Source organism: Salvelinus namaycush, chromosome 8 (assembly GCF_016432855.1).
Source record: "Salvelinus namaycush isolate Seneca chromosome 8, SaNama_1.0, whole genome shotgun sequence".
NCBI lineage: Eukaryota > Metazoa > Chordata > Actinopteri > Salmoniformes > Salmonidae > Salvelinus > Salvelinus namaycush.
The window spans coordinates 43,085,489-43,113,412 of NC_052314.1; the positions used below are offsets into that span (position 1 = coordinate 43,085,489).

General features: G+C 41.9%; 1 protein-coding gene across 1 annotated transcript; it reads left to right on the forward strand.

Annotated features, from left to right (window-relative positions):
• LOC120051922 (cytosolic phospholipase A2-like) lies at window positions 1–27,538 on the forward strand. The gene is made up of 17 exons (XM_038998806.1): window positions 1–33; window positions 953–1,034; window positions 1,375–1,523; window positions 1,658–1,774; window positions 2,223–2,260; window positions 4,336–4,480; window positions 5,413–5,549; window positions 5,774–5,996; window positions 6,126–6,240; window positions 8,533–8,670; window positions 8,846–8,935; window positions 9,426–9,491; window positions 15,287–15,532; window positions 19,525–19,709; window positions 24,961–25,150; window positions 26,483–26,640; window positions 27,305–27,538. Exons 1-17 carry the CDS (start codon window positions 1–3, stop codon window positions 27,440–27,442), a joined length of 2,250 nt encoding a protein of 749 aa, XP_038854734.1. The 3' UTR covers window positions 27,443–27,538.
• The last annotated feature ends 386 nt before the right edge of the window (window positions 27,539–27,924 follow it).

Genomic DNA, 27,924 nt, shown 5'->3' on the forward strand with positions numbered 1-27,924 from the left:
ATGTCTTCCATTGACCCCTACCAGTACATTATTGTAAGTCCACACATGCCCACTTGCATTCAAAATCTATGGCAGGGGGAACCCATTGCATTGGCTTGTGTGTAAGCTCAGACCCTGTTGAGAAAATAAACAGCAGTATAACTTCAGTTGAAAACCTCTATCTGTTTTCTGGCTCACTCTTATCAGCACATTCGTGGGCAGCACTGCATGTTTCTCGTCATTGAAGCTCTAGACATACTATATATCATGGTAGGATAAAGACGACACCCTGCTGTTGCTGGAGTCTGGTCTAGTGGTAGTGTTGCTGACTCAAGACCACACATTGTCCCTTGTGGGGCATGGGTTCAAACCCTGCCTCCACCTTCATATATGTATTACTCTACCTAGCTGTCTGCTCTTCTCATTTGCGACCTTCTATTTCAATAAAGAAAACACAAATAAAAACAATTTTTAAATGAAGAAGGCGCCCAACTGGCTTGACTAGGAGATATGCCACTGTACTGTAGCCCCACCATGGCAGTCTAGTTCCCAGTGAAAGTCTGTGCCTGCTGCTCACTCCTCACTCATCGCTGTTACACTGCGGTGAAGACTAGCAGATCTACAGATGCACTACAAGAGGAATAGTGATAAGACAAAATGGCATCATCATACCTTATGTTCACAAATGACTGCAAAACAATAACAAGGCAACAAAAAAGAACAGGGGCTGCCCCTTAGTTGGGGTAAGGGAGCTCTGATAATCTTAAAGAAAAGGGATAGGACTCACACCTCACCTTGACACCTCTTGTATCACATGATTGTATCTAAGCCTAGGTTTAGACAAAAAAGCACAGTTAATAATGTACACACGGTCCCTAAGTAGCTCTAGGCAGTTGTTGGAGTTCAAGTGTGATAGATCTGTGCATGTGTGTCCTTGCTCACAGGCTATGTTTCTGTTGATGTTTGTGTGCAGGTGGAGCAGCAGTTCTCTCACAAGTTCAGAGTGACAGTGGTGCGCGCTAAGAATGTCACTAAGGGAGCACTGGGTGACCTGTGTGAGTCTGACAACACCTGTTATTCCACATGCTCCTAGTTCACATGTTAACGATCACAAGTTCTCCAACATAAAAGCATATCACAGGGAGTTGTCATTTCTGTATGTAAAAGCAAATCATTTATATTGTGTCGTGAAATGTAATTATTCCAAATACTCAAGACCTGCCAGAATATTCAAACACTTCATATTAACTTGCTCTTATAGCTATGTAATAACAATACTGTAGTTGTGTTTATCTATGTTATGTGTATCAAAAATATATGTACAGTATGTTTATCACTTTCTATATTTCTATGTAAATGTATGTAACGCATGCATTCGTGTGTTTGTGTCTGCAGTCGACACTCCTGACCCCTATGTGGAGCTGTTCATTCCCACCACCCCTGAGAGCAGGAAACGAACGAGGCACATAGACAACGACATCCACCCAGAATGGAATGAGACCTTTGACTTCATACTGGACCCAAACCAGGATAATGTTCTAGAGGTGAGAGATGGAACCGTGTCAGTTCAACTCAGTTCAGCACAGTTTAATTTAAGTCAAATCAACTGAACTCCCAGTCAGGTCAAGATGTGGAAGCTGAAGCCTTAAGCTTGTTGGTTGGCGCTGTACTCAATCAGATAACATTAATGGACGCCAATTACGTGATGGACGAGAAGCTTGGGACTGCGTCGTACAACATCTCCAAGATGTTGAAAACTGGCCACACAGAGACAGTGCCTTTCCTCATCGGCAAAGTAAGACCTCTATACTTTCACTGTCTTTCTGTAGAGTATTCCGAAGGAAAGAGTGTGCCTGAAAGACATTAGCTCACACAAATATACTTGTCTGTTGAGTGATGTTGACTCATCTATGGCAGTGAGGTTTTCCTCTCTTCTCCTCCGACCTCTTACTGAATATCCCTCTCCTTTCTCTTCTCTCACCCTCTATCTATCCCTCTTCATCCACTCTTCCTCTTCCTTACTGTAGCTTACCCACCTGCATCTCTCCCCTTCTCTCCTCTCATTACCCTCATCCTCCTACAGTGTTTCTCATCCCCTCTCCTTGTGGATGTTGTACTGTATCCCAGGGTGTTTTGCTGTTGACAGATTCCTTTTTTGTTTAGTTTTATCCCAGGCTGTTGACAGATTAATCAATGTTTTCTTCTTCTACGATAACCACAGCGTCTTTGTGTTGTTTTGACAGGCAACCAATGTGTACTTAGAGATGGCCCTGGAGGTCTGGTACGTGTACTTCCATTAACACTCCTCTCCTCGTCTGTCTGTTTATTTATTTGGATCCCCATTTAGCTTTTGCAGAAGCAGCAGCTACTTGTACTGGGGTCAGCTTAATTAAAGCACAGGAATTCACCTCAAGCTATGTAACCCACACCATTGTGTTTTAGTACAAAACTCTTAAAAAAAAAAAAATAATAATAATAATTTTGATGATGATGACCATCTTTTTATTTAGGTTGTCCATTTTCAGAATGGGTTTACAGGTACCGCCTTCCTGTACATGTGGGCTACCACTCAAACAAAGAAATCCGAGAAGTGCATACAAAAGACAAAGAACAGCATCAGCAGTTTTTAAGTCATATTCTGTATGAAGGGAAAATAAACAAAAAATGCTCCCCCTCCCAAACCCATTCCCCCCAACCCCCTCAGTCCCCATCCACCTGCCTGCATTCTCCCTCCCCTACCGGAAACCATGTTTCCCATCCCTCCTAGCCCCCCTCTTCACACATCTTCATCGTAATTATTCCATATTCTGGTCTAGTTAAAGGATGATTCAGTTACATTTAGATCTCTGGGCCATACTTTTTTGATGGCGAGCTTTCCAAAAGTTGTTGAAATATTACCGAGATTAGTCCTTTCGTTTCCAAATTCCATCATTGGATGAATCGACAGCTGGGTTTCCCATGGAACCCCATAAACCAGCACAGCTGACCTAAGTTGGAGATAAAGAAAAAAATTGTTACCTGGTAATATAAATAAATGCTTCTTTCAGATCTTGGAATATCCTCAAACCATTACTATCCATAGTATCGCAAAGGGTACGGATACCACATTTGGACCATTGAGGCGATGTGAAAGGCCATCCTCCAGATCGCAAGCCATTATTGTTAAATATTGGAGGCTGGGGGTGCCATTTCATTTCCCAGTTGAATTGTTTTTCAATTTTGCGCTAAATAGATTGTTTGGGCCAAAGTGTAGTTTGTTTAAGAGAGAGATCAATGAACACCACTTCTTCCAGGGCAATGGGAGCCACCATATTTATTTCTATTCCTTTTTTAACAACTGTAACTGTTTTCAGTCAACACAGGGCTTAGATTTACTGGACTGTTGCAAAAAAAAGACCCCCAAAAATGTTCCAACACTGGAATGTGCTGTTTTACAGGGTCAGCGATAGTACTAAAGCGCTCCTGGAGCAAATCGGGGTTAAATGCCTTGTTCAAGGGCTCATAGACAGATTTTTCACCTTGTCGGCACGGGTATTCAAACCAGCGACCTTTCGGTTACCGGCCCAATGCTCTAACCAGACTGTTGTTTTAGGTAAAGGGGAGGACATGCTTGGCATGATTGTAGTCTCAGTAATGCAGAGGTGGGAGGTCTTGGGTGTGTTTGTCTCTGGAGGTCTATCTCAGACCAGACCAACTTGGAACCAGATCGAATAACATCTGTTAACTTCAGTCATGGCTGGCTAACCTACAGAACATAAAATCAGTCATCATGGCTGACTAACAGGTCTACTAAAGAGAATACAGAGATGTCTGTCTGTTTCCCATATGGGAAAACGTGATGTTTTAAAGCAGTTGTTGAAATGTAATGACATACGTGTGAATATGTTTTGTCTGCTTTTGTTTATGCTTATTATTGTAGGTCTTCTAGACTAATCTTACTTCATTTCACTCAACAACACATATCCTAAACTCACTGACCCCACAAACAGGCTTTTGCTAGTGGGACACATTCAACTGAGCACTCTAACAATCTAAATTGATAATAAATTATTACATTTGTCAAATATGACAAATATTTATTGGTAACACTTTATTTGGATAGTCTGTAGATGCTCTACATACTATCAGTAACATTTCAACTATCTACAAACTCTAACCCTAGTTACGGTTAGGGTTATTCTTACTCTAATTGTAACCTTTGCAAGCAGTTTCTTATCAACAAATAGTTTATTCATAGTATGAAAATCCAGACTATCCAAATAAAGTGGGACCTATTTATTTGATAAACATTTTGTCTTGCTTATGATGGCCATATGCAGGGTTATAACCTTATCTTGTCTCTGTGTCCCCATGCAGTACGAACCTGGACCTGCGGTTCAGCCTGACCCTGTGTGACAAGGAGAAACTATTCAGACAGGCCCGCAGAGAGAGGGTGATGCTGGGCATCAAGAAGCTGCTGGACATGGAAAAGCCCCGCTTCCTCCCCAGCACTCCTCGGGAGGTGGGCATACCTGAGTACTGTGGGCCCAGGCTTGCAAAGCGGCCTACTGCCAACCACAGTGTTCTTTTTTGAATCAGTTTCTGACTTAGTCAAATGCAGTGTTTTACATGTGAAACATCATGTATTGGGATGCATTGCAGGGTCAATGGGTCATAGAATGGTAACCATTTCAAAATGAACGGGCAATATAATAGACATGAGCTAAATAAAGCATTTATTGCCATGGAAATGGGGTTTACTATGCAGTATTGCTGAGCATAGTGGTCAAGTTCATAGACGAGACAATATTAGCCAACAACACCACTTTTTATTAGCAAGAACACGTACATCACATCCACAGGTCTCTTAGTATTCAAACGTGATAATTTTATAGGCCCTAATTTCCTCTCACACCGAAAGCTCTGAAGGCTGGTTCAGAGGCAGCTGACATTTGGCCCTGTTCTCCTGGTTGTAGCCTCTATCCGACACCTCTCACTGCCTGCCTGTGTTCTCGGATGATCCGGAAGCTACCAGCCATAATGAGATAATAACCCACAACACATTAAAAGTGTTGTTGCAGAACTTCTGAGCTGCCACACCGCATTCCCATTGAGGCTAGTAAATACTAGAACATTTCACAACTCAGTGAAGTGCAGTTGTTGTGTCAGAGTGGGTTATAATATTTGTTGTAATTGTTTACGGAAATGACTGTGGTTCTAGTTCAGAGAAGTCAGTGCAGAGGTGGAAAGAGGCCCAGGAACTACAGCAAGTAGAGTGAGGCAACAACAGTCACCTACTGTAGACTGACTGACTGACGGAAGTAACATCAGGAAGTAGGGCTTACTGACAGTTGAGCTGCTATGAATCTCAAGGAGTCATGTTATGACAGGGATCCGAATCCTTTCCAATCTCTTCCTGTCTGTGGCTGTCATTGTCTGTCTGTGTCTGTGCAGGTGCCGGTGATCGCCATAGTGGGTTCAGGGGGAGGCTTCAGGGCCATGGTGGGCTTCTCTGGGGTTATGAAGGGCCTGTATGAGTCTGGGGTCCTGGACTGTGCCACCTACATTGCTGGCCTCTCTGGATCCACCTGGTCAGTCAACTATTCATCTGTTTATACCATGCTCTCTCTCTCTCCCTCCCTCCCTCCCACTCCTCTTTTCTCCTACAGTATCTACCCATCTACCTCTGCACCAAAATGTAACCCGTTTTTAGAGGGAGGACTGTATGTGGTCTGCCTGTGTGTTCTCATGCCTCCCTTCCTCCCTCACTATGTCTTTCCCTCTCCCTCCCTCCTTATCTCCGTCCCTCCCGCAGGTACATGTCGACCCTGTTCTCTCACCCAGAGTTCCCCTCGAAGGGTCCTAAGGAGATCAACGCGGAGCTGATGAAGAGAGTGAGCAGTAACCCTCTGAGACTGCTGCTGCCCCAGCACATCACCAACTACATCCAGTCTCTGTGGAGCAAGAAGGCCAACGGACAGCCCGTCACCTTCACTGACATCTTCGGCATGCTCATCGGAGAGACACTCATCCCCGCGGTGAGAGGAGAACCCCACACACCTGTTTTTGTTGTTACTGCATTATTTCAGCCATCTCTCTCTTTCTCTGTCTTCAAGAGGATGAAACTAAACTGACTATAACTCCCAGTGTTTCTCTGTTTTCATCAGAGGATGGACACAAAGCTGAGTGAGTTGCAGGAGAAGGTGAACGAGGGCCAGTGTCCTCTCCCTCTGTTCACCTGTCTGCACGTCAAACCAGACGTGTCCGAGCTCATGTTCGCAGGTCAGTGAGCGTGTATACGTTGTGTGTGTGTGTCTGTGTGGGTGGTCTGTGTGAGTGTGTGTTTGTTCACACAATGGTTACGCAACAATCACTGTTGTCAGTTTGAGTAGACCTGCGTAAGAGGGGGAGGAGAGAGTGATGAGCCCCTGTTATTGCCTTTACCTCACTGATTTACATTCATAATGGTGTGTTAACGTTTGTTTGTGTGTGTGTCTGTGTGTATTACTGTAGATCACAAGGTCAGTGTGGCTCCGAGGCTCTCCTCAGTTCTCAGTTTTTCAATGAAGCGTAGCATTTCAGTAGGAGTTCATGCACCACAGGAGGCTGGTGAGAGGAAGACTGCTCATAATAATGGCTGGGATGGAGTGAATGGAATGGTATCAAACTCAAACTCTTTGATGTGTTTGATACCATTCCAATTATTCTGTTCTAGCAATTACAATGAGCCCGTCCTCCCCAATTAACGTACCACCAGACGCCTGTGTCATGCACGTAGTGTGAGTGTGTCCGCAGTATTGGGCATGTAGTTGGAATGGAGGATTCAAGTTCTGGTGTGTGTGTGTGTGTGTGTGTGTGTGTGTGTGTGTTTGAATCTCTAGTACAATGAATATGTGTATGCCTTTTGCATTATGAGTAATCAGAGATGGTCAGATAATCTCCCCCGCATGCAAATTTCCATTCTTTACATTTCCTTGGAGCATCACTCATTTCACACACACTGATGTGTCATGGTTGGCTGATATTCAAATGTTGCTTTGAGAGAGTCATCCATGAATGTACTGCAGATAGCCACTGTGCATATGGCCAGCGCTGGTTAAGTTTGTCCCATTCATTTTAAACAAATTAATAGTGACACGAGTCTGAACAATTTGCACATCTGAAACAGTCTCTGTTACTGAAGGTAAGGAGAAACTGGAGGTGATGACAAACAAAGGTTTATGCAAACAATGTTATTCCAATACAGTAAATGGAGCTATCATCATATTGACCCCAGGCATTCTTGTTGTTTTAGTGCTGTAGTGTGAGAAGGAACATCAACAATGTGTAAGTGTTAATGCTGGGAATTGCCAGGAACCTCACGATATTATCAAGATACTTAGGTGCCGATACGATTCTCGCTGATTGCGATTCTCGCTGATTCTCACAATTCTATATGTATTGCAATTCGATACTGTGATTTTTATTGCGATTCGATGTTCCAAACATATTGCTCCCCATATGTCTGCTGCGGAGGGACAAGAGAGAGCCATGAGAAAACATGTTTTGATTAGTCATGGAAATAAAAGTGCTGAAAACCAATTGGCTGCCTATTTAAAAAGAAGATGGAGAACAAGCTATGAAGGAAATAGGGGCAGGTACAGCCAACTAGCTCAAAAATAATATTGCGATATTGTCAAAACGATATATCATCAAAAATAATATCCCGATATGTAACTGTATAGATTTCCCCCCCCCCATCACTAGTAGGTGTAGTAGTACAATGTGGAAGGGCAATGTTATGTAGGTGTCAATGTCGTTGTGGTACGCCCCTGGTCCTGATCTAGGATCTTTCTCAAATTTTAGCTTGACTCATAATGACATGTAAAACGGACCTCAAAACAGTCCTTAGGGACAACCTGTCCTCTGTTAGGTTGACTGAGTCCATTACTGTATGCTGAGTCATTGGTACTGTGACCAACATATTTGTAATAATATTCATGCAAATTAATGTTGGTGTTCCAGTGTATTTTACAGATTAGCTGGAATAGAATATTAAATCAGTTCACTTTTTTTTTTTACTGTAAATCCCCCACCTTTTATCTCTGGTGTGACAAGGTAATGCTGTCACAACTTTCCAGAGAAAGGCAAAAATAACACCACATAACTTACAGTACAGTAGTAACATTGTACTCCTTATCCAGGACCAATGATAGGCTGAAAGGTGATAGTGTATTGTCATTCTGAGGAACTCTGTCAGACTTATGTGTGAACAGTGTGTTGTGTTTGGCCTTACAATTATATGTGTGGGTGTTGTTGTGTCACTAGAGTCAGGTAGGGTATATACCCCCTGTCACCTGGTTCCAGTAATGAGGGTCATAATGACAGTTGCTTCTGGCCTGCACTGTTACTGTAAACCTGGGCTACCCTTTTTCCATAACAAAAACATACACATATTTACTGCAGGATATACACATTTTCCCAATTACATTGCACTTACAGTGTGCTCCCCTAATTAAAGTGTTAGCTAGTTACATACGCGGATTGATTTTTATCAATGGATGTTGTTATTTTATTTAACCATTTTTTTGACAGACTGGGTGGAGTTCAGCCCGTATGAGATTGGAATGGCAAAGTACGGAACGTTCATGACCCCTGATCTTTTTGGAAGCAAGTTCTTCATGGGAATCACTGTGAAGCAGTATGAAGAGAACCCACTACATTACCTTATGGGTAAGAAAACCCAGACATAGACACACACATACATACACAAACGACAGAATGTTGCTGGCACTTCTGCATAGGACTTCCTGAAGAGATTCCTCACATGATAAGCGATCATCAAACATGATATGCATAAGTCATCACATGATATTGATGTTGATCTAGTGGGTTTATCTCTCTCCAGGGGTTTGGGGGAGTGCCTTCTCCATCCTCTTCAACAGAGTGCTGGGTGTCAAAGACACTGTCGGGGGGAGCACCATGGAGGAAGAGCTCGGTAAGAAACCACACACACGTTTCTTATAACCCCAATCCTAACCCTGACCTCTGGTCTTATCCCTGACCCAAATGCCAGCTCACAGATGTGCATGGGATTCCCTTCGGTCAAAACAAGGATAATGTTCAGCTTCCTGTCATTATTTATAACTGCTTTTTAAGTTTGTTTTATGGGCTGTTGGTGTTTGATTTGACCTTGTAGCTTGTGTTGCACATGTGCACTCACTGCATCTGCAAGCAGGTACACCTACACCCATTCCAATGATTTCCTGGTTTATGTTAAATGTCAATTGTTTTATTGTGTTTGCTATGTAAGCCATTGTTGCAAATGAGTTTATAAAAGGTAGGGCCTAAACAATTGAAAGTTAATTGGACAGCCTAATGTAAGCGATACATGTCATGCTATGATAACCTCTGTTTTTGAGATGGAGTGAAGACTTGGATATGAGTGAAAGTGTGATTAAAGAAGATATCCTTGTCTTTTCCTGCAGAACAGTTAAAGCCTCAACACATTGTGGGGGAGGACAGTCTAGATGATGACGAGAGGCCTTGGAAAGGTGAGAACTGCAATATCCATGATGCATAATGATTCATACGAAATACACAGAATCCTGAATAAGTGTGTGGTCTACATTATTTTAACACATTCACACTGTTCAGGGGAAGTCACAGCCTTGATGCTGCATTGATGGAGCAGTGACTGTCTGATGAGGAACAGGCCGTCTCGACATAGTGAGCTAGGTTATAGGCCTACATCATGGGCTGGATAGAAGCAGTTTACCATCTTCAGAACTGGATAATAATAGCTTTATTTGCCTCATAAAATAATAGAAAATATATAATATGGTTTGTTCTATCTCTCATAAAGCTGTGATTGAGAATAGCATATGCCTAGGCTTAGGCTATAGACTTTCATTCTTGTTATTTTTGAATATCACGACATGCTAGAATACCTTACGTTTTTAGGCTATTCAAATAAGTTTTGGAGATGGAACTCTGTTACATGTATTGTTTGATTGGGAGAAAGCCATGCATAAAACAATGAAGTGTAGCCTTCAGTCATATTCATAGCCTATCGAATGGAGAGAGAAGGGAATATAGGCTACAATTTTTTTAAATGTCTTGACACTAGATAGTTAAGGAGTGTCCATTATAAAACAAAATTAGGTTTAGGCTATTGCCTAATGCCCATGCATCCGACAAAGAGAGAAACAATAGGCTATTTTCTGACTGGACATTGTGCACTGCTTTGGTGGAATTCTCTGCTCTGTCTGGCCTACAGTCCTCTCTTTCATTCCTCTCTTTCTATATTCCTCTCGTTCTGTATAGTTGGCTATATAGTTCAAATAGGCTAAACCATTGTCTGTCAGATCACAATGTTGTCACCATCAGCGATGGCAGTCAATTATTGTCGATAGACGATGCTATGGTAATATCACCCAACCCTAGTCGTGCATGTAGGGGGAAACCGGGACGAAAGTAACACTTTTTGTTTTTTCCATGTGCGAGTAGGGGAAAAACGGGACGAAAGTAACACTTTTATTTTTTTTCCTAATTACTCAAAGATCGATAGAACTATAGAGACCATCTTTCATGACAAACAACTTATATACACTGAGTGTTAAAAACATTAAGGACACCTTCCTAATATCGAGTTGCCCCCCCCCCCCCCCTTGTGCCCTCAGAACAGCCTCAATTCGTCAAAGCAAGATGTCAAAAGCGTTCCACAGGGATGCTGGCCCAATGCTTCCCACAATTGTGTCCACAACTTTCAATGACTATTCATGCTTAGCCCTACCAATCAGGTGTGCTTTAGCTGCCTTTGTCATGCGCGCTCCTCGTGTCTTGATATAATAAACATTTGTATTCTGTTCACAAACGGCAAACTCATCAGGCTTATCACATTTCCATGGCTTGATACAAGGTAATTAACCCCCAAAATCATAAAGATATACAGTACCAGTTGATGGATTCTGAGTTCTATCAGGTATTCTATTGAAATATTGAGTGCTATGGTTTAGAGGGTCTACACCAGAAGTTAATGGTTATCTGTAGGAGGAAGGTATATGGTGGGTGCAATTAAGCTTAGAATGTAGTGAGTGTAGGGAAAACGATCATATGTGGCAGGCATTGATAAGGGGAGAGAGTAATGTATTAGTGATGAAGGGGGCCACGGTCAGGTCTCATTAGGGACCCAGCTAACGGCTGGGTTTCCCTTTGTAGTACGTCATAGTTTTCAAGCCCTGCCACATCTGACGACCGTCAGAGCCAGTGTAGTAGGATTCAATCTTAATCCTGTATTGATGCTTTGCCTGTTTGATGGTTCGACTGAGGGTGTAGCAGAATTTATTATAAGTGTCTGGATTAATGTCCCGCTCCTTGAAAGCAGCAGCTCGAGCCTTTAGCTCGATGCAGATGTTGCCTGTAATCCATGGCTTCTGGTTGGGATATGTACGTACGGTCACTGTGGGGACGACGTTGTCATGACTTGCCCTGTTGGGTGAGGATTATAGGTGCCAGATTCCCCTCCCCATCCCTCTCTCTCTCTCCCCCACCAGTTTTATGACCGGTCGTAAAATACAGAGAGAGACTGTGGAATACAGAGAGAGACTTGGCCAAACTTTAACATAAAAAGGTTCAATAATGAAACAATATTTCTGTTTTCCAACCAGTTGGAAGGGTCCAAGGGCACTTAAAGAACAATCCTGTTGAATTTGTTAATAATTGCAATGTAGCTTGGAGCTGTAGCTACATGTTGAAATGGTTGGCAATTTAAATAGAGACCAAGCAGGCGGATGGTGGGAACCGGAAGTCACGAATGGTTAAGAAATCTACAAAACTAAAGACTACACATTCACAGTCTGCAACTGTATATGTAAAATAGTCTAGGAAACTCGACCCGAAGAAGAGAGAGAAGAACAATCTCCTTTCACTACTATAGATACATCTAAAGTATCTATTCTAGTAACCTCGACCAATAACCACCGGGTGGTAATTGTGAAAGATCCATTCTAAAGTACATTTCCTTATCAAACGACCAAGATATTACAGTTTTTAATGTCCCGTTGGTAGGATAGTCTTGACCATATATCATCCATTTAGTTTTCCAATGATTGCACAATGGCCAATAGAACGGATGGTAGTGGAAGTTTACTCACGCACCTTCGAATTCTCAGAATGAAGCCTGACCTCCGCCCCCTTTTTCTCTGTCTTTTCTTCCCGTAAATGGGAAGAATTTAGGCCCATTCCCGAGAAAGCAGTATATCCTTCACGTCGAACTCATTAACCTCTTGCGAATATAGGGGGTGCTGTTTCGCATTAGCATAATTTGCACTACAGATTAAACGGCTTCCTACTCAATTCTTGCTCGTACAATATGCATATTATTATTATTATTGGATAGAAAACAGTCTCTAGCTTCTATAGCCGTTGGAATTTTGTCTCTGAGTGAAACAGAACTCAATCTACAGCACTTTTCATGATAGGGAGTCAGATTTCAAACATTTTGGCCACTGATCTGGAGTCAGTTTGAAGGTCCGTGTAAATGCTATGGAGAAACAGACACGTCTTACGTCTTCCCCTGGATGTCAGTGCGTGATGACGCTTTGAATGGAGTCGATTGCGCAATCAGGGGCTGTATAAAACAGCAAATACCGGAAGTAGCTTCCCTTTGCTGCCTGCGCCTTGCGCGCGAAGGACATCGGACTCGCCTCCTTCCAAGCTTTAGTTTAGCCAGTAATATTTCTCTGGTCATGTTTTTACTCGTTAGAGGTGTTAAAAACATCATAAGGTAGTTAATTTAAACCGTTTTATAGCAATTTATATCCGTTTAGTGCGATTTTGAGGCATTGCTTTGTGTTGCACTTTGAAGCGCCGGGCACGTTTCGGGGTCCCGGTCGAACGTTAGTGGGCATTTCGACGGACAAGAGGACATCTTTCGACCAAAAGACGATTAGACCCAAGAAAGGATTCTTTGCCCAAGATTCTGATGGAAGAACAGCTCACAGTAAGAACAATTTATGATGATAAATCGTGTTTCTGTCGAAAAATTTTAAACGCTTATGGCGCCATTTTGTTTTCTATAGCTTCGCTTGGCGCAACCTGTATTGAAAAGTAAGGATAATTTAAAAAATGTAAATCAGCGATTGCATTAAGAACTAATTTGTCTTTCGATTCCTGTCAACCCTGTATTTTTTAGTCAAGTATATGATTAGCTTTCAATTAAACTAGATCACTCTGAAAGATGACGTCAGACATTTTGAGGCTTGATTTGCTACTATTTTCATTGTATAACCACGGTTTTTTATGGCTAAATATGCACATTTTCGAACAAACAATATATGTATGTTGTAATATGATGTTACAGGAGTGTCATCGGAAGAATTCTGAGAAGGTTAGTGAAAAAATTAATATATTTTGGCGATGATTACGTTATCGCTCTCTTTGGCTTGAATTCATGCTGGGGTAACGTTTGCATATGTGGTATGCTAATATAACGATTTATTGTGTTTTCGCCGTAAAACACTTAGAAAATCTGAAATGTTGTCTGAATTCACTAGATCTGTGTCTTTCCATTGCTATGTGCTGTGTATTTTTAAGAAATGTTTTATGATGAGTAAATTGGTAATACAAGTTGCTTTCTGTAGTAATTCTAGTCGCTTTGGTGAGATTTGTGATGGTGGCTGCAATAGCAAACTATGATTTATACCTGAAATATGCACATTTTTCTAACAAAACCTATCCTATACAATAAATATGTTATCAGACTGTCATCTGATGAGGTTTTTTCTTTGTTAGTGGCTATCAATATCTTAGTTTAGCCGAATTGGTGATAGCTACTGATGCAGTAAGAAAATGGTGGAGTAAAAAAATTGTTGTCTTTTGCTAACAGTGGTTAGCTAATAGATTTACATATTTTGTCTTCCCTGTAAAACATTTTACAAATCAGAGATGACGGCTTGAATCACAAGATCTGTATCTTTCATTTGGTGTCTTGGACTTGTGATTTCATGAACAATTTTTTTTATGATATCCCTGTAACTTTAGGCTAGGCTATGCTAGTCAGCAATTATGCTGGGGGGGATCCCGGATCCGGGTTTGGTGGTCGGTAGAGGTTAAAGAAAAAATCTTTGTCCAGTTCGAGGTGAATAATCGCTGTTCTGATGTCCAGAAGTTATTTTCGGTCATAAGAGACGACAGCAGCAACATTATGTACAAAATAAGTGAAAAATTGTGTTATAAACAACATGCCATTAACTCACTTAACTAATCAGGCCTTTATGGTAGAGTGGCCAGACCGAAGCCACTCCTCAGTAAAAGGCACATGACACATGACAGTTTGCCAAAAGGCATCTAAAGGACTCTCAGACCATGAGAAACAAGATTCTCTGGTCTGATGAAACAAAGACTGAACTCTTTGGCCTGAATGCCAAACATTACAGCTGGGGGAAACATGGCACCATCCCTACAGTGAAGCATGGTGGTGGCAGCATCATGCTGTGGGGGTATTCTTCAGCGGCAGGGACTGGGAGTTTAGTCAGGATCGAGGGAAAGATGAACGGAGTAAAGTACAGAGAGATCCTTGATGAAAACCTGCTCCAGAGCGCTCAGGACCTGAGACTTGGGAGAAGGTTCACCTTCCAACAGAACAACGATCCTAAGCACACAGCCAAGACAACGCAGGAGTGGCTTCGGGACAAGTTTCTGAATGTCCTTGAGTGGCCCAGCCAGACTTGAACCGGATCAAACATCTCTGGAGAGACCTGAGAATAGCTATGCAGCGACGCCCCCCATCCAACCAGACAGAGCTTGGGAGGATCTGCAGAGAAGAGTGGGAGAAATTCCCCAAATCCAGGTGTGCCAAGCTTGTAGCGTCCTACCCAAGAAGACTTGAGGCTGTGCTTCAACAAAGTAATGAGTAAAGTGTCTGAAAACTGATATCACATTTACAAAAGTATTTATTTTTAATACATTTGCAAACATTTCGAAAAACCTGTTTTTGCTTTGTCATTATGGGGTATTGTGTGTAGATTGATTAGGAAAAAAGACAATTTAATCCATTATAGAATACGGCTGTAATTTCACAAAATCTGGAAAAAGTCAAGGGGTCTGATACTTTCCGAATGCACTGTATATAATATTTTTATACCTGGGAGTGTAGACTAAACGATTGATCAATTAAATTGTGACCCTCGAGGAACTGTGCACTTCAGATCAAGGCCTATCAAGCACCTCTAGCCACCAAATGCATAATGTAAGCCTGCTGTACATCCCATGTGGCCTCTCTTTATCAACATTGTCCCCTTCTCTCTCACTTGCCTCCCTTCTTTTTCTCCATCTCTCCCCTCTCCAGGAGGCAAGGAGAACCCAGAGGCGGAAGATGAGTACGGCACCGCCCAGAACAGCTGGGTCCAGCGAATGATCACCTCCCTCTTCAGCGGCGACTCCTTGTTCAACACGCGAGAGGGGCGGGCGGGGAAGGTCCATAACTTCATGCTAGGCCTCAACCTCAACACCAACATGCCCTTCTCTACCTTCGGAGACTTTATGTACCAGAACTCCTGCGCCTCCTTCGAGGATGAGGTTGACGCTGTCACAGGTCAGATGTCAAATCTGGAGATCTAGGAGTTCTAGATGTAACACATTCTAGATTCCAGATATATGACAGGTCTATGACCGTTGTTAGATTCTAGTTAAAGCAAATCAAATCAAAGTTTATTTGTCAGGTGCACAGTACAGTGAAATGCTTACTTGCTAACTCTCCTCAACAATGCATTACATGATCAATATCCATCAAGAATCAAATGCCAAATGCAAAAGTAAAAAAATAGTAGTAATAAAAAGTCAGATCCTCTGTGATATGCACGCCGAGGAACTTGAAGCTTTTGACCCTCTCCACTGCAGCAAAGGTTCTCAAACTTTTTGACTCGGGGCCCCCCTTCCAGTATTGGGGAACATCCCGAGCCCGCGTGCACGCGCCACATCTATTTCTATGGGCACAAGCACTGTTCATAACAAAAACTGTTCACACCCCTCTTGTTGGTGGAGAGAATTTTGCAGGTTTAAAGCTTATTTCCTGCAATTCTGCACATTTTGTCATAGGGTTGTTAGGTTCTAATTCTCAGAGTAAAAAACTCAACGGACACTATGAAAGCTTAACCAAGTTTATTCTTCCCAGAGGATCAGTACAGCTGCATTAGACAAAACATGTTTCCACCATCACAAGTATATATACTCCAATTTAGATGCACTCCTCCTTCTCTCCAACCCTGACATCTGTTATGGTTCGACAGGAAGACGAAGTGATAGGGTAATAAACTGTTCCCCCTCCCTTAACTTCTTATGGCTGCAGGGGCAGTATTGAGTAGCTTGGATGAAAGGTGCACAGAGTAAACGGCCTGCTCCTCAGTCATAGTTGCTAATATATGCATATTATTATTAGTATTGGATAGAAAACACTCTGAAGTTTCTAAAACTTTTTGAATTATGTCTGTGTGCTTTTTACGTAAAGTTTTTTTTTAAATCTGACACAGCGGTTGCATTAGGAACAAGTGTATCTTTAATTATATGTAAAACATGTATCTTTCATCAAAGTTTACGATGAGTATTTCTGTTATTTGACGTGGCTCTCTGTAATTACTCCGGATATTTTGGAGGCATTTCTGAACATGGCGCCAATGTAAACCGAGATTTGTGGATATAAATATGCACATTATCGAACAAAACATAAATGTATTGTGTAACATGATGTCATATGAGTGTCATCTGATGAAGATGTTCAAAGGTTAATGATTAATTTTATCTCTATTTCTGGTTTTTGTTACTACTATCTTTTGCTGGGAAAATGGCTATGCTTTTCTGTGGCTATGTACTGAGCTAACATAATTGTTTGGTGTGCTTTCCCCGTAAATCCTTTTTGAAATCAGACATGTTGGCTAGATTCACAACATGTGTAGCTTTAATTTGGTGTCTTTCATGTGTGATTTCATGAAAGATTGATTTTTATAGTAATATATTTGAATTTGGCGCGCTACATTTTTTCTGGATTTTGGCCAAGTGGGACGCTACCGTCCCACCTATCCTAGAGAAGTTAATAACATTATCTCTACGAATAGTGTCAAAGAGCATAGCAACATACTGTTACTGTTAAAACCATTTTCAAATGAGTTCATACTCCCTTATTTTACTGGCAACCTCTTGGAAGAGTTACCAGATCAGGAAGTTAGCACCCTAACCCATCGGGGAATCCAACACTCCATAAATCGAAACAAAGACAAAAAGGAAATCAGCAATACACATATCACAATCCATTTGGAGTAACTGTCATCCCTATTTAACCGGAACCCCTCGCTAACAGCCAGTGAAATTGTAGGGTGCCAAATTCAATCAACAGAAATCTCATAAATCAAATTTCTCAAACATACAAGTATTAGGCACCATTTTAAAGATACAATTCTCGTTAATTCAGCCACAGTGTCTGATTTCAAAAAGGCTTTACAGCGAAAGCTCCACAAACGATTATGTTAGGTCACCACCAAGTCACAGAAAAACACAGCAATTTTTCCAGCCAAAGAGAGTTGTCACAAAAAGCAGAAATATAGATAAAATGAATCACTAACCTTTGATGATCTTCATCAGATGACACTCATAGGACTTCATGTTACACAATACATGTATGCTTTGTTCGATAAAGTGAATATTTATATCTCATTTTACATTGGCGTGTTATGTTCAGTAGTTCCAAAACATGCAGTGATTTTGCAGAGCCACATCAATTCACAGAAATACTCATAATATACATTGATAATAGATACAACTATAAAACATGGAACTTTAGAAAAACTTCTCCTTAATGTGCAACCGCTGTGTCAGATTTCGAAAAAGCATAATCTGAGTACGGCGCTCAGAGCCCAAAACAGCCAAAGAAATATCCGCCATATTGTGCAGTCAACATTAGACAGAAATAGCATTATAAATATTCACTTACCTTTGATGATCTTCATCAGAATGCACTCCCAGGAATCCCAGTTCCACAATAAATGTTTGATTTGTTCGATAAAGTCCATCATTTTTGTCCAAACACCTCCTTTTGTTTGCGCGTACACAATCCAAACTGACGACGCGCTGGCAGGTCCAGCCGAAAGTTCAGACGAAAAGTAATATTACAGTCCGTAGAAACATATCAAACTAAGTATAGAATCAGTCTTTAGGATGTTTTTATCGTAAATCTTCAATAATGTTCCAACCGGAGAATTCCTTTGTCTTCAGAAATGCGATGGAACGCAAACTACCTCATGTGAATGCGCATGACCAGCTCGTGACTCTCTGGCAGACCTCTGACTCAATCCCCTCTCATTCCCCCCTCCTTTATAGTAGAAGCATCAAATAAGGTTCTATAGACTGTTGACATCTAGTGGAAGCCTTAGGAAGTGCAACATGACCCCATTTCCACTATCTTGGTTAGGCAAAGAGTTGAAACACTACAAACCTCAGATTTCCCACTTCCTGGTTGGATTTTTTTCTCAGGTTTTTGCCTGCCATATGAGTTCTGTTAAACTCACAGACATCATTCAAACAGTTTTAGAAACTTCAGAATGTTTTCTATCCAAATCTACTAATTATATGCATATTCTAGCTTTTAGGACAGAGTAGCAGGCAGTTTACTCTGGGCACCTTTTTATCCAAGCTACTCAATACTGCCCCCCGGTCCCAAAGAAGTTAAGCATAGCTGATGAAGGAGAGAGAGGTTGAGGTGCTGCTCTAGCAGGCGGAGGGGCCATACTGTGAGCGAGGGGAAACGGGCAGGCAGGAGGGAGGGAGACATGAGAGACAGCAACCAACCAAGCCGACTTGCGCTATAGTAGTCTAATAGCTGCCATAGCTAGGTTAACTTTCATCAAATATGATTACGTTGTACCGGTCTTGACTGCATAGAACTGAGAGACACTAGTCAAGTAAGCTAACATTAGCTAGCTATGCTAATTGAGGCTGCAGTGCATGCACTTTCTCATCCTACACTTACGAATAACAACAACTCCATTCAGAATATTAAGTAGCAGCCTACCTGTTGGCTCTTGGTAGTTGTAGCCTATATTTCTCCTTTTAATTCCATCTTCCATTTGCCACACACTGAGGCTCTATGACCGTAACCTATTGCCGCAATGATGACTTATGATTGGCCAACAACAAGCTACACACGCCACGTCCACTCTAGTGAAAAGTAAGAGCAGCAGCAAAAATTATAGAATTTCTCTCTACTGCAACAGTCGCGTTCAGATCTATATGGGCCCTTCCAGACAAGTCGGTTAAAATTACACATACCTGAGACCTGTGACAATCATATCATATGACATCCGACCCAGACCCCTGACATTATTTAGAATTCTGGATCCGGACCCACTCGCGTCTCGGATCGAATCTTGGGTATTTGGGTACAGGTGGATCCATGAAGACATCTACTGTGTACATATGGAAACAGTTATAACATGACCATCACACACATACCCAATCAACACACACATCTGTTCCTTTACGCATTTCTACTATAACACGTTCTGTATTTATTCTGCATGTATTCCATAACATTCTCAGACCCAGATGAGTTTGCTGGTATCTACGAGCCACTGGACGTGAAGAGTAAAAAGATCCACGTAGTGGACAGTGGTCTGACCTATAACCTCCCGTACCCCCTCATCCTGCGCCCGCAGCGTGGCGTCGACCTCATCATCTCCTTTGACTTCTCAGCCCGCCCCAGTGACTCCAGCCCACCCTTCAAGGTCAGTAGGTTGACCACATGTCCAGGATTGTGCAGGACAGTCCCGCAATTTGGACCTTTGTCCTGAGTCCCGCAACCAAACAATCATGTCCCACATTTTATCAACAAATTCAAACATCACTAATTTAGAAGGAAAAAAGTTGTTTTGTTCCATATTTCAGTCAGACATTCCAACCTGTCTCTTCCAGTCACGTTGTGCTTATGAAAAAACATATATCATAAGGATGTGGTACTGGTGATGTTAAACACTTCTCCAATCTTTGTTGAGATCTGATATTCTGCGCAACTTTTTTTAATGTTTTTTATTTTTATTTTTATTTCACCTTTATTTAACCAGGTAGGCTAGTTGAGAACAAGTTCTCATTTACAACTGCGACCTAGCCAAGATAAAGCATAGCAGTGTGAACAGACAACAACACAGGGGGAAAAAAGTACGGGGGGAAAATGAGTCTATATACATTGTGTGCAAAAGGCATGAGGAGGTAGGCAATAAATTGGCCATAGGAGCGAAAAATTACAATTGAGCAGATTAACACTGGAGTGATAAATCATCAGATGAACATGTGCAAGTACAGATACTGGTGTGCAAAAGAGCAGAAAAGTAAATAAATAAAAACAGTAAGGGGATGAGGTAGGTAAATTGGGTGGCTGTTTACAGATGGACTATGTACAGCTGCAGCGATCGGTTAGCTGCTCAGATAGCAGATGTTTAAAGTTGGTGAGGGAAATAAAAGTCTCCAACTTCAGCGATTTTTGCAATTCGTTCCCGTCACAGGCAGCAGAGAACTGGAAGGAAAGGCTGCCAAATGAGGTGTTGGCTTTTGGGATGATCAGTGAGATATACCTGCTGGAGCGCGTGCTACGGGTGGGTGTTGTTATCGTGACCAGTGAACTGAGATAAGGCGGAGCTTTACCTAGCATGGACTTATAGATGACCTGGAGCCAGTGGGTCTGGCGACGAATATGTAGCGAGGGCCAGCCGACTAGAGCATACAGGTCGCAGTGGTGGGTGGTATAAGGTGTTTTAGTAACAAAACGGATGGCACTATGATAAACTGCATCTAATTTGTGAGTAGAGTATCGGAAGCTATTTTGTAGATGACATCGCCGAAGTCAAGGATCGGTAGGATAGTCAGTTTTACTAGGGTAAGTTTGGCGGCGTGAGTGAAGGAGGCTTTGTTGCGAAATAGAAAGCCAATTCTTGATTTGATTTTGGATTGGAGATGTTTAATATGAGTCTGGAAGGAGAGTTTACAGTCTAGCCAGACACCTAGGTATTTATAGATGTCCACATATTCTAGGTCGGAACCGTCCAGGGTGGTGATGGCGGGTGGGTGCAGGCAGCGAACGGTTGAAAAGCATGCATATGGTTTTACTAGCGTTTAAGAGCAGTTGGAGGCCATGGAAGGAGTGTTGTATGGCATTGAAGCTCGTTTGGAGGTTAGATAGCACAGTGTCCAAGGAAGGGCCAGAAGTATACAGAATGGTGTTGTCTGTGTAGAGGTGGATCAGGGAATCACCCTCAGCAAGAGCAACATCATTGATATATACAGAGAAAAGAGTCGGCCCGAGAATTGAACCCTGTGGTACCCCCATAGAGACTGCCAGAGGACCGGATAACATGCCCTCCGATTTGACACACTGTCTGCAAAGTAGTTGGTGAACCAGGCAAGGCAGTCATCAGAAAAACCGAGGCTACTGAGTCTGTCGATAAGAATATGGTGATTGACAGAGTCGAAAGCCTTGGCCAGATCGATGAAGACGGCTGCACAGTACTGTCTTTTATCGATGGCGGTTATGATATCGTTTAGTACCTTGAGCGTGGCTGAGGTGCACCCGTGACCGGCTCGGAAACCGGATTGCACAGCGGAGAAGGTACGGTGGGATTCGAGATGGTCAGTGATCTGTTTATTAACTTGGCTTTCGAAGACCTTAGATAGGCAGGGCAGGATGGATATAGGTCTGTAACAGTTTGGGTCCAGGGTGTTTCCCCCTTTGAAGAGGGGGATGACCGCGGCAGCTTTCCAATCCTTGGGGATCTCAGACGATATGAAAGAGAGGTTGAACAGGCTGGTAATAGGGGTTGCGACAATGGCGGCGGATAGTTTCAGAAATAGAGGGTCTAGATTGTCAAGCCCAGCTTATTTGTATGGGTCCAGGTTTTGCAGCTCTTTCAGAACAGGCAAGATGAGACGTAGTCCAATGTCATATGCCTATTGTCAATCAATCATATTTCTCAAATCTTTTTGGGTTAAATTCCAGCTAAAATTGGAGAGGACAGTTAGGCAGTCCCTCCAGGATTCCGCGATTCTGCGATCGCATAATTCAATGCAAAATCAACCAATCAGCGCATATTATGCGAGAGCTCGCAATTTTGAACAATTCCCGCACTTTTAGCGCATAAAAGGATCCAATCAAATGCGGGTTCGTAATTTTGACTAATTACTGCACTGTTACCATGGAAAATGGCCCAATCCAACCACATGTCAACAAAGTTTTTTCCCCCTGGCCTGTCAGCGTATTCACGTGTGAAGATGATGGCTGGTGCATTGAACAGAAATCAATCTCATTTGCCAACAAAGATAACAGCTAACGACCGTGCGAAACAATTTCAAAATTAACGTGAAAAAAACCATCGCAAAATGTATCGCAGAATTTCAGAACAGCTGCCGCAAAATCAAGCATTTTTGGCCGCAGAAATCACACAAAAAATTTGCAAAATCCTGGAGGGACTGGCTAGGCCTAATAACTTATAAAAAGCGTACGTCTGGTGAAGAGCTACAAATTTAAGTATTAAACTGAAAGATAAGGTAATTTCATCAAACTTGTGAGGCTCTCCATGCTCATTAATTTCTCATTCAACATATTTGCTGCTACTTCACTCAATCCTGTTTTAAAAGTCTCCCTTCCTAACTGTTTTACATTCCCTTTGCTCGCTCAGTGCAGCGGGAGCAGGTGTGGCCGGAGCATTGTGCCGCAACTTCTCACAACGTTTAGTGAAGTTAGATCAAAGCTGAATCAATGTCTAGGAAGATCACATAATGAATAATTAGTACTCTACATAACAGAACCAAATATAATCACATGATATAATGTTACTGTTACACCAGAAACACCACCTAAATTTTAGCATGGTCAGCTGAATAGTAAAAAAATTATATTAATGCGGCCAAAAACTCAAAAGCATGCAGAATGATACAGGAAGGCTATGTGCCTTGCAAAAGTATTCATCTCCCGTGGCGTTTTTCCTATTTTGTTGCATTACAACCTGTAATTTAAATGGATATTTATTTGGATTTCATGTAATGAAATAGTCCAAATTGGTGAAGTGAAATTAAAAATATAACATGTTTCCAAAAATTCTAAAAAACGGAAAAGTGGTACGTGCATATGTATTCATCCCCTTTGCTATGAAGCCCCTAAATAAGATCTGGTGCAACCAATTACCTTCAAAAGTCTCATAATTAGTTAGATTGCACACAGGTGGACTTTATTTAAGTGTCACATGATCTCGGTATATATACACCTGTTCTGAAAGGCCCCAGAGTCTGCAACACCACTAAGCAAGGGGCACCATGAAGACCAAAGAGCTCGCTTAACAGGTCAGGGACAAAGTTGTGAAGTACAAATCAGGGTTGGGTTAAAAAAAAATATATCAAAAACTTTGAACATCCCACAGAGCACCATTAAATCCATTATTAAAAAAATGAAAGAATATGGCACCACAACAAACCTGCCAAGAGAGGGCCGCCCACCAAAACTCACAGACCAGGCAAGGAGGTCATTAATAAGAGAGGCAACAAAGAGACTAAAGATAACCCTGAAGGAGCTGCAGAGCTCCACAGCAGAGATTGGAACATCTGTCCATAGGACCACTTTAAGCCGTACACTCCACAGAGCTGGGCTTTACGGAAGAGTGGCCAGAAAAAAGCCATTGCTTCAAGAAAAAAATAAGCAAACACGTTTGGTGTTCGCCAAAAGGGATGTGGAAGAAGGTGCTCTGGTCAGATTTAGCTTTTTGGCCATCAAGGAAAACGCTATATCTGGCACAAACCCAACACCTCTCATCACCCCGAGAACACTATCCCCACAGTGAAGCATGGTGGTGGCAGCATCATGCTGTGGGGATGTTTTTCATCGGCAGGGACTGGGAAACTGGTCAGAATTGAAGGAATGATGGATGGTGCTAAATATAGAGAAATTCTTGAGGGAAACCTGTTTGTCTTCCAGAGATTTGAGACTGGGATGGAGGCTCACCTTCCAGCAGGACAATGACCCTAAGCATACTGCTAAAGTGACACTCGAGTGGTTTAAGGGGAAACATTTAAATGTCTTGGAATGGCCTAGTCAAAGCCCCGACCTCAATCCAATTCAGAATCGGTGGTATGACTTAAAGATTGCTGTACACCAGCGGAACCCATCCAACTTGAAGGTCCAGTTTTGCCTTGAAGAATGGGCAAAATCCCAGTAGCTACATGTGCCAAGCTTATAGAGACATACCCCAAGAGACTTGCAGCTGGAATTGCTGCAAAAGGTGGCTCTACAAAGTATTAACTTTGGGGGTGTGAATAGTTATGCACGCTCAAGTTTTCATTTTTTGTCTTGTTACTTGTTTGTTTCACAATAAAAAATATTTTGCATCTTCAAAGTGGTAGGCATGTTGTGTAAATCAAATGATACAAACCCCTCAAAAATCCATTTGAATTCCAGGTTGTAAGGCAACAAAATAGGAAAAATGCCAAGGGGTTGAATACTCTCACAAGCCACTGTAGTTTGTTAACACCATCTGTTCTAATTTGCACACGGACAGTAGTTCAAGAAGATTTAAATGCATATTCCCATGAAACTGATTGAGATCAAATGGTTGGCATGCGGATTCAGTTTAAGGAATATTATTCACGATTGGCAGTGATGGCCTATTTTGAAATTAGGTATGCCTAACTTGGTGTTTGAAAACATTTCTTGAGACGATATGTGAGATCATAGGCAGCACATTGCAAATGGAGAATGAATTTTAATACATTAGGTATTTTAAATGTGGTCACCCTTCAGGTCAGATCATTGTACTACCAAGCTCCGCCTGCCAGTACTTTGCTTTAAAGTGTTTGTTTATATCATTTTATCATTGACGATTATTTTGTGAATTTTTTTTGTGTGATGATTAAGTAGTTATGAGGTAGGATAAAAGTTCATCATTTTACTATGCCGTAGTAATCAAGATGTGAACTTTTTGACTTGTGTTTGGTATATAGGAGCTGCTGCTGGCTGAGAAGTGGGCCCGGATGAACAAGCTGCCATTCCCTAAGATTGACCCCAAAGTGTTTGACCGCGAGGGCCTGAAAGAGTGCTACATCTTCAAGCCAATAAAGGGGGAACGGAACTGCCCCACTGTCATCCATTTTGTCTTGGTCAACATCAACTTCAGGAAGTTCAAAGCCCCTGGTAAGTACTGTATATGTACAGTGTATGCCAAATGTATGTCTGTACAGGTTGTTTGTGTATATGTGAAATATGTGAGCCCTGTTTGAAAGTGATTTCCTCTTCAATTAAGCTATGGGGCGTTTAGCTATAAGCAATGTTATTTTAGTGACTGGTCTCCCCTAACTTGGTTTTGGTTCCTAGATCAATTCCAGTGTATTCCGATCAAGTCTGGTCTGTTCCGATGTATTCCATACATAATAGTAGGCCCCTTACTGACTGTTTATCCATAGGGAATATGCCCCTAAGGAAGTTGAGGGTTTATGGTGGAGAACTGGGCCATGTGTGGGATTGGTATTTTACGAGTTGCCTAGTGGGGTGACTTATGAACCCATAAGGAGCAGATCTGTGACCAAGTGCTATGGGGGGAATCTCTCACTATGCTGGGAGAGCAGTGTGTGTAAACAGGGTATACATCATCAGCCATAGGAACACATATATACACACTGGCCTGGCCTCTGCTCTGCCTCACGACGAGGGCCACTCACATGTTGTCATACACTGATATATTTATGTCTGTGTAGGAGAGAGAGTAGGTTATATCACTGGTCTGTTAATCCCCTGTAGAGTCAAAGACAAGTGTACCCTCATTTAGGATGCCTTAAGCTAAAGTGTGCCCTAACCTACATTCCTAGGGTGCCTTGAGCTAAAGTGTACAACCCCCGTTGAATATGGCCGGTGTCAGTAAACGTCAGCAAAAAAGCATAATGAAATTGTTTCCTGCAGAGCTGGTAAGGATGTTTTCATGTTATCCAGAGGTAAACAAATCATTGCCCAGAGAATCAAGTGTGCGCTCTGAACGCTCCGAGAGTGAAACGAGATGGGTAGGGCTAAAGCTTAAGAGGGTGTGAACGATGCTGAATGGGTGTAAACAAAGAAGAGCTCTACACTAGATACCAAAATATTCTAAGGCCATTTTCGCAAAAGTGAGTTGACAAGTTTAACAACTTTCAAAGCAGAATTACTTTTCCATTGTTCCTCAAAAATGCAGTGTCTGATATACCATTTTGTAGCTCTGAGTCTCTACTTGTATTCCATGTCAAAAACATGATTTCAAATTTTGCTACATAAGACCGAATTCAGGTGGTGAGTCGCAAATGACTAGCCATCACGTAACTTCGCCATTGTTAAAATGGACTGACAGTGCGTAATCTACTGGAGTTGGGGCTGAAACAACCGTAGTTCTGAATTAGTCATATGATATAGGCTATTATTAGCTGTATATGACCAATTATTAGTTAGTCATAGTCACTATCATCCTGAAATACATATCATCCCTTTGCTGTGTGTTTGAAGGAGTGCCTCGTGAGACAGAACAGGAGAAGAAGATGGCTGACTTTGACATCTTTGATGACCCCGAGACGCCGTACTCCACGTTTAACTTCCAGTACTCGAACCAGGCCTTCACACAACTCCACGACCTCATGGAGTTCAATACGCTCAACAACATCGAGGTATGTTCAGCCTTCAACAACATCACCACTGGCTACTGTACATCCGTCTCTAATATGTTAGGTCAGACAGTTTTTGGAACAATTAAGTGCTCTTCAAAGAGCCAGGAAATATGTTGATGTGGAGCCATACTAGTTTTGTCTGTGGTTGGTGCGTTATCGTGAAGTGCTTTACAACATCAAGGTCAAATTGATTCTTGAGCACTGTGTGTGGGTGTGTAAAAAGATCCCACGAATCAAAAAGTCAGTTCAGTCGGTCAGAACTAAAATGCCAGTGACTGAAGGGGTTTCCCAATTTGACATTAGTACTGTATGTGGTAGATGGTAATGTGCATCCTGACTCCTGTTCAAACCACCCTCAACAAAGTGGTGTGAGTTCGGTTAGCCAGAACTAATGTATGTAAAACAATATTTCAACAACGTAAATGTCAGTTCAGCCAGCCAGATGTAATGTATGTTAAACATTCCAGCAACATCAAAGTTTGCTCAATTATCCATCACTAATTATGGGTCCCCCGGACATCAAACACCTGTGTGTAGGCCTATGCTGATTGTTTTTTTTATCTAACCTATAACCGCATTTGAATTCATTATGATTGCTTGTTAACCACATGTTTAGGTTAATACAGTGTTTAATCCATTCCACCTCCTCCATCCACCTCTTTAGGTGATAAAAGAGGCAATTAAGGAGAGCATTATGTACAGGAAGGAGAATCCCTCACGCTGCTCTGTGTCCCTCTCACTCAACGAGATCCAGAACAAAATGTTCCTGAAGCGGGAGATGCGGGAGAAAGCCCGGAAGTGAGAGCCAGAATGCTGGCAGAAGCAACGTCAAGCTATCAGACAAGACTTTGCGAATTGACATACAGTACCAGTCAAAAGTTATTTCAATTTTTTTTTTTACTAAATAACACATACGGAATCATGTAGCAACCAAAAAAGTGTTAAACAAATCAAGATATATTTGAGATTCTTCAAAGTAGCCACCCTTTGCCTTGATGACAGCTTTGCACACTCTTGACATTCTCTTGACGTAAAGTATTTATTTCAAGTTAAAGTGTACTGTTAGCTGGCTGGCCGGCTAACTAACGTTACGTCATGCGTTGGGATTCATAGTTTACCTAGCTAGCTACATTTCTTAACTAAAGACTCTCGTCTTAGTGTGCCAGAGTGCAGAATAACTGATTCATTTTTATGCTCAACACCCATTGAATATGTCTGGTGTCAGTTAACGTCGGCAACAAAGCGTAATTAAATTGTTGCCAGCAGCACAGTTACAGTCACCAA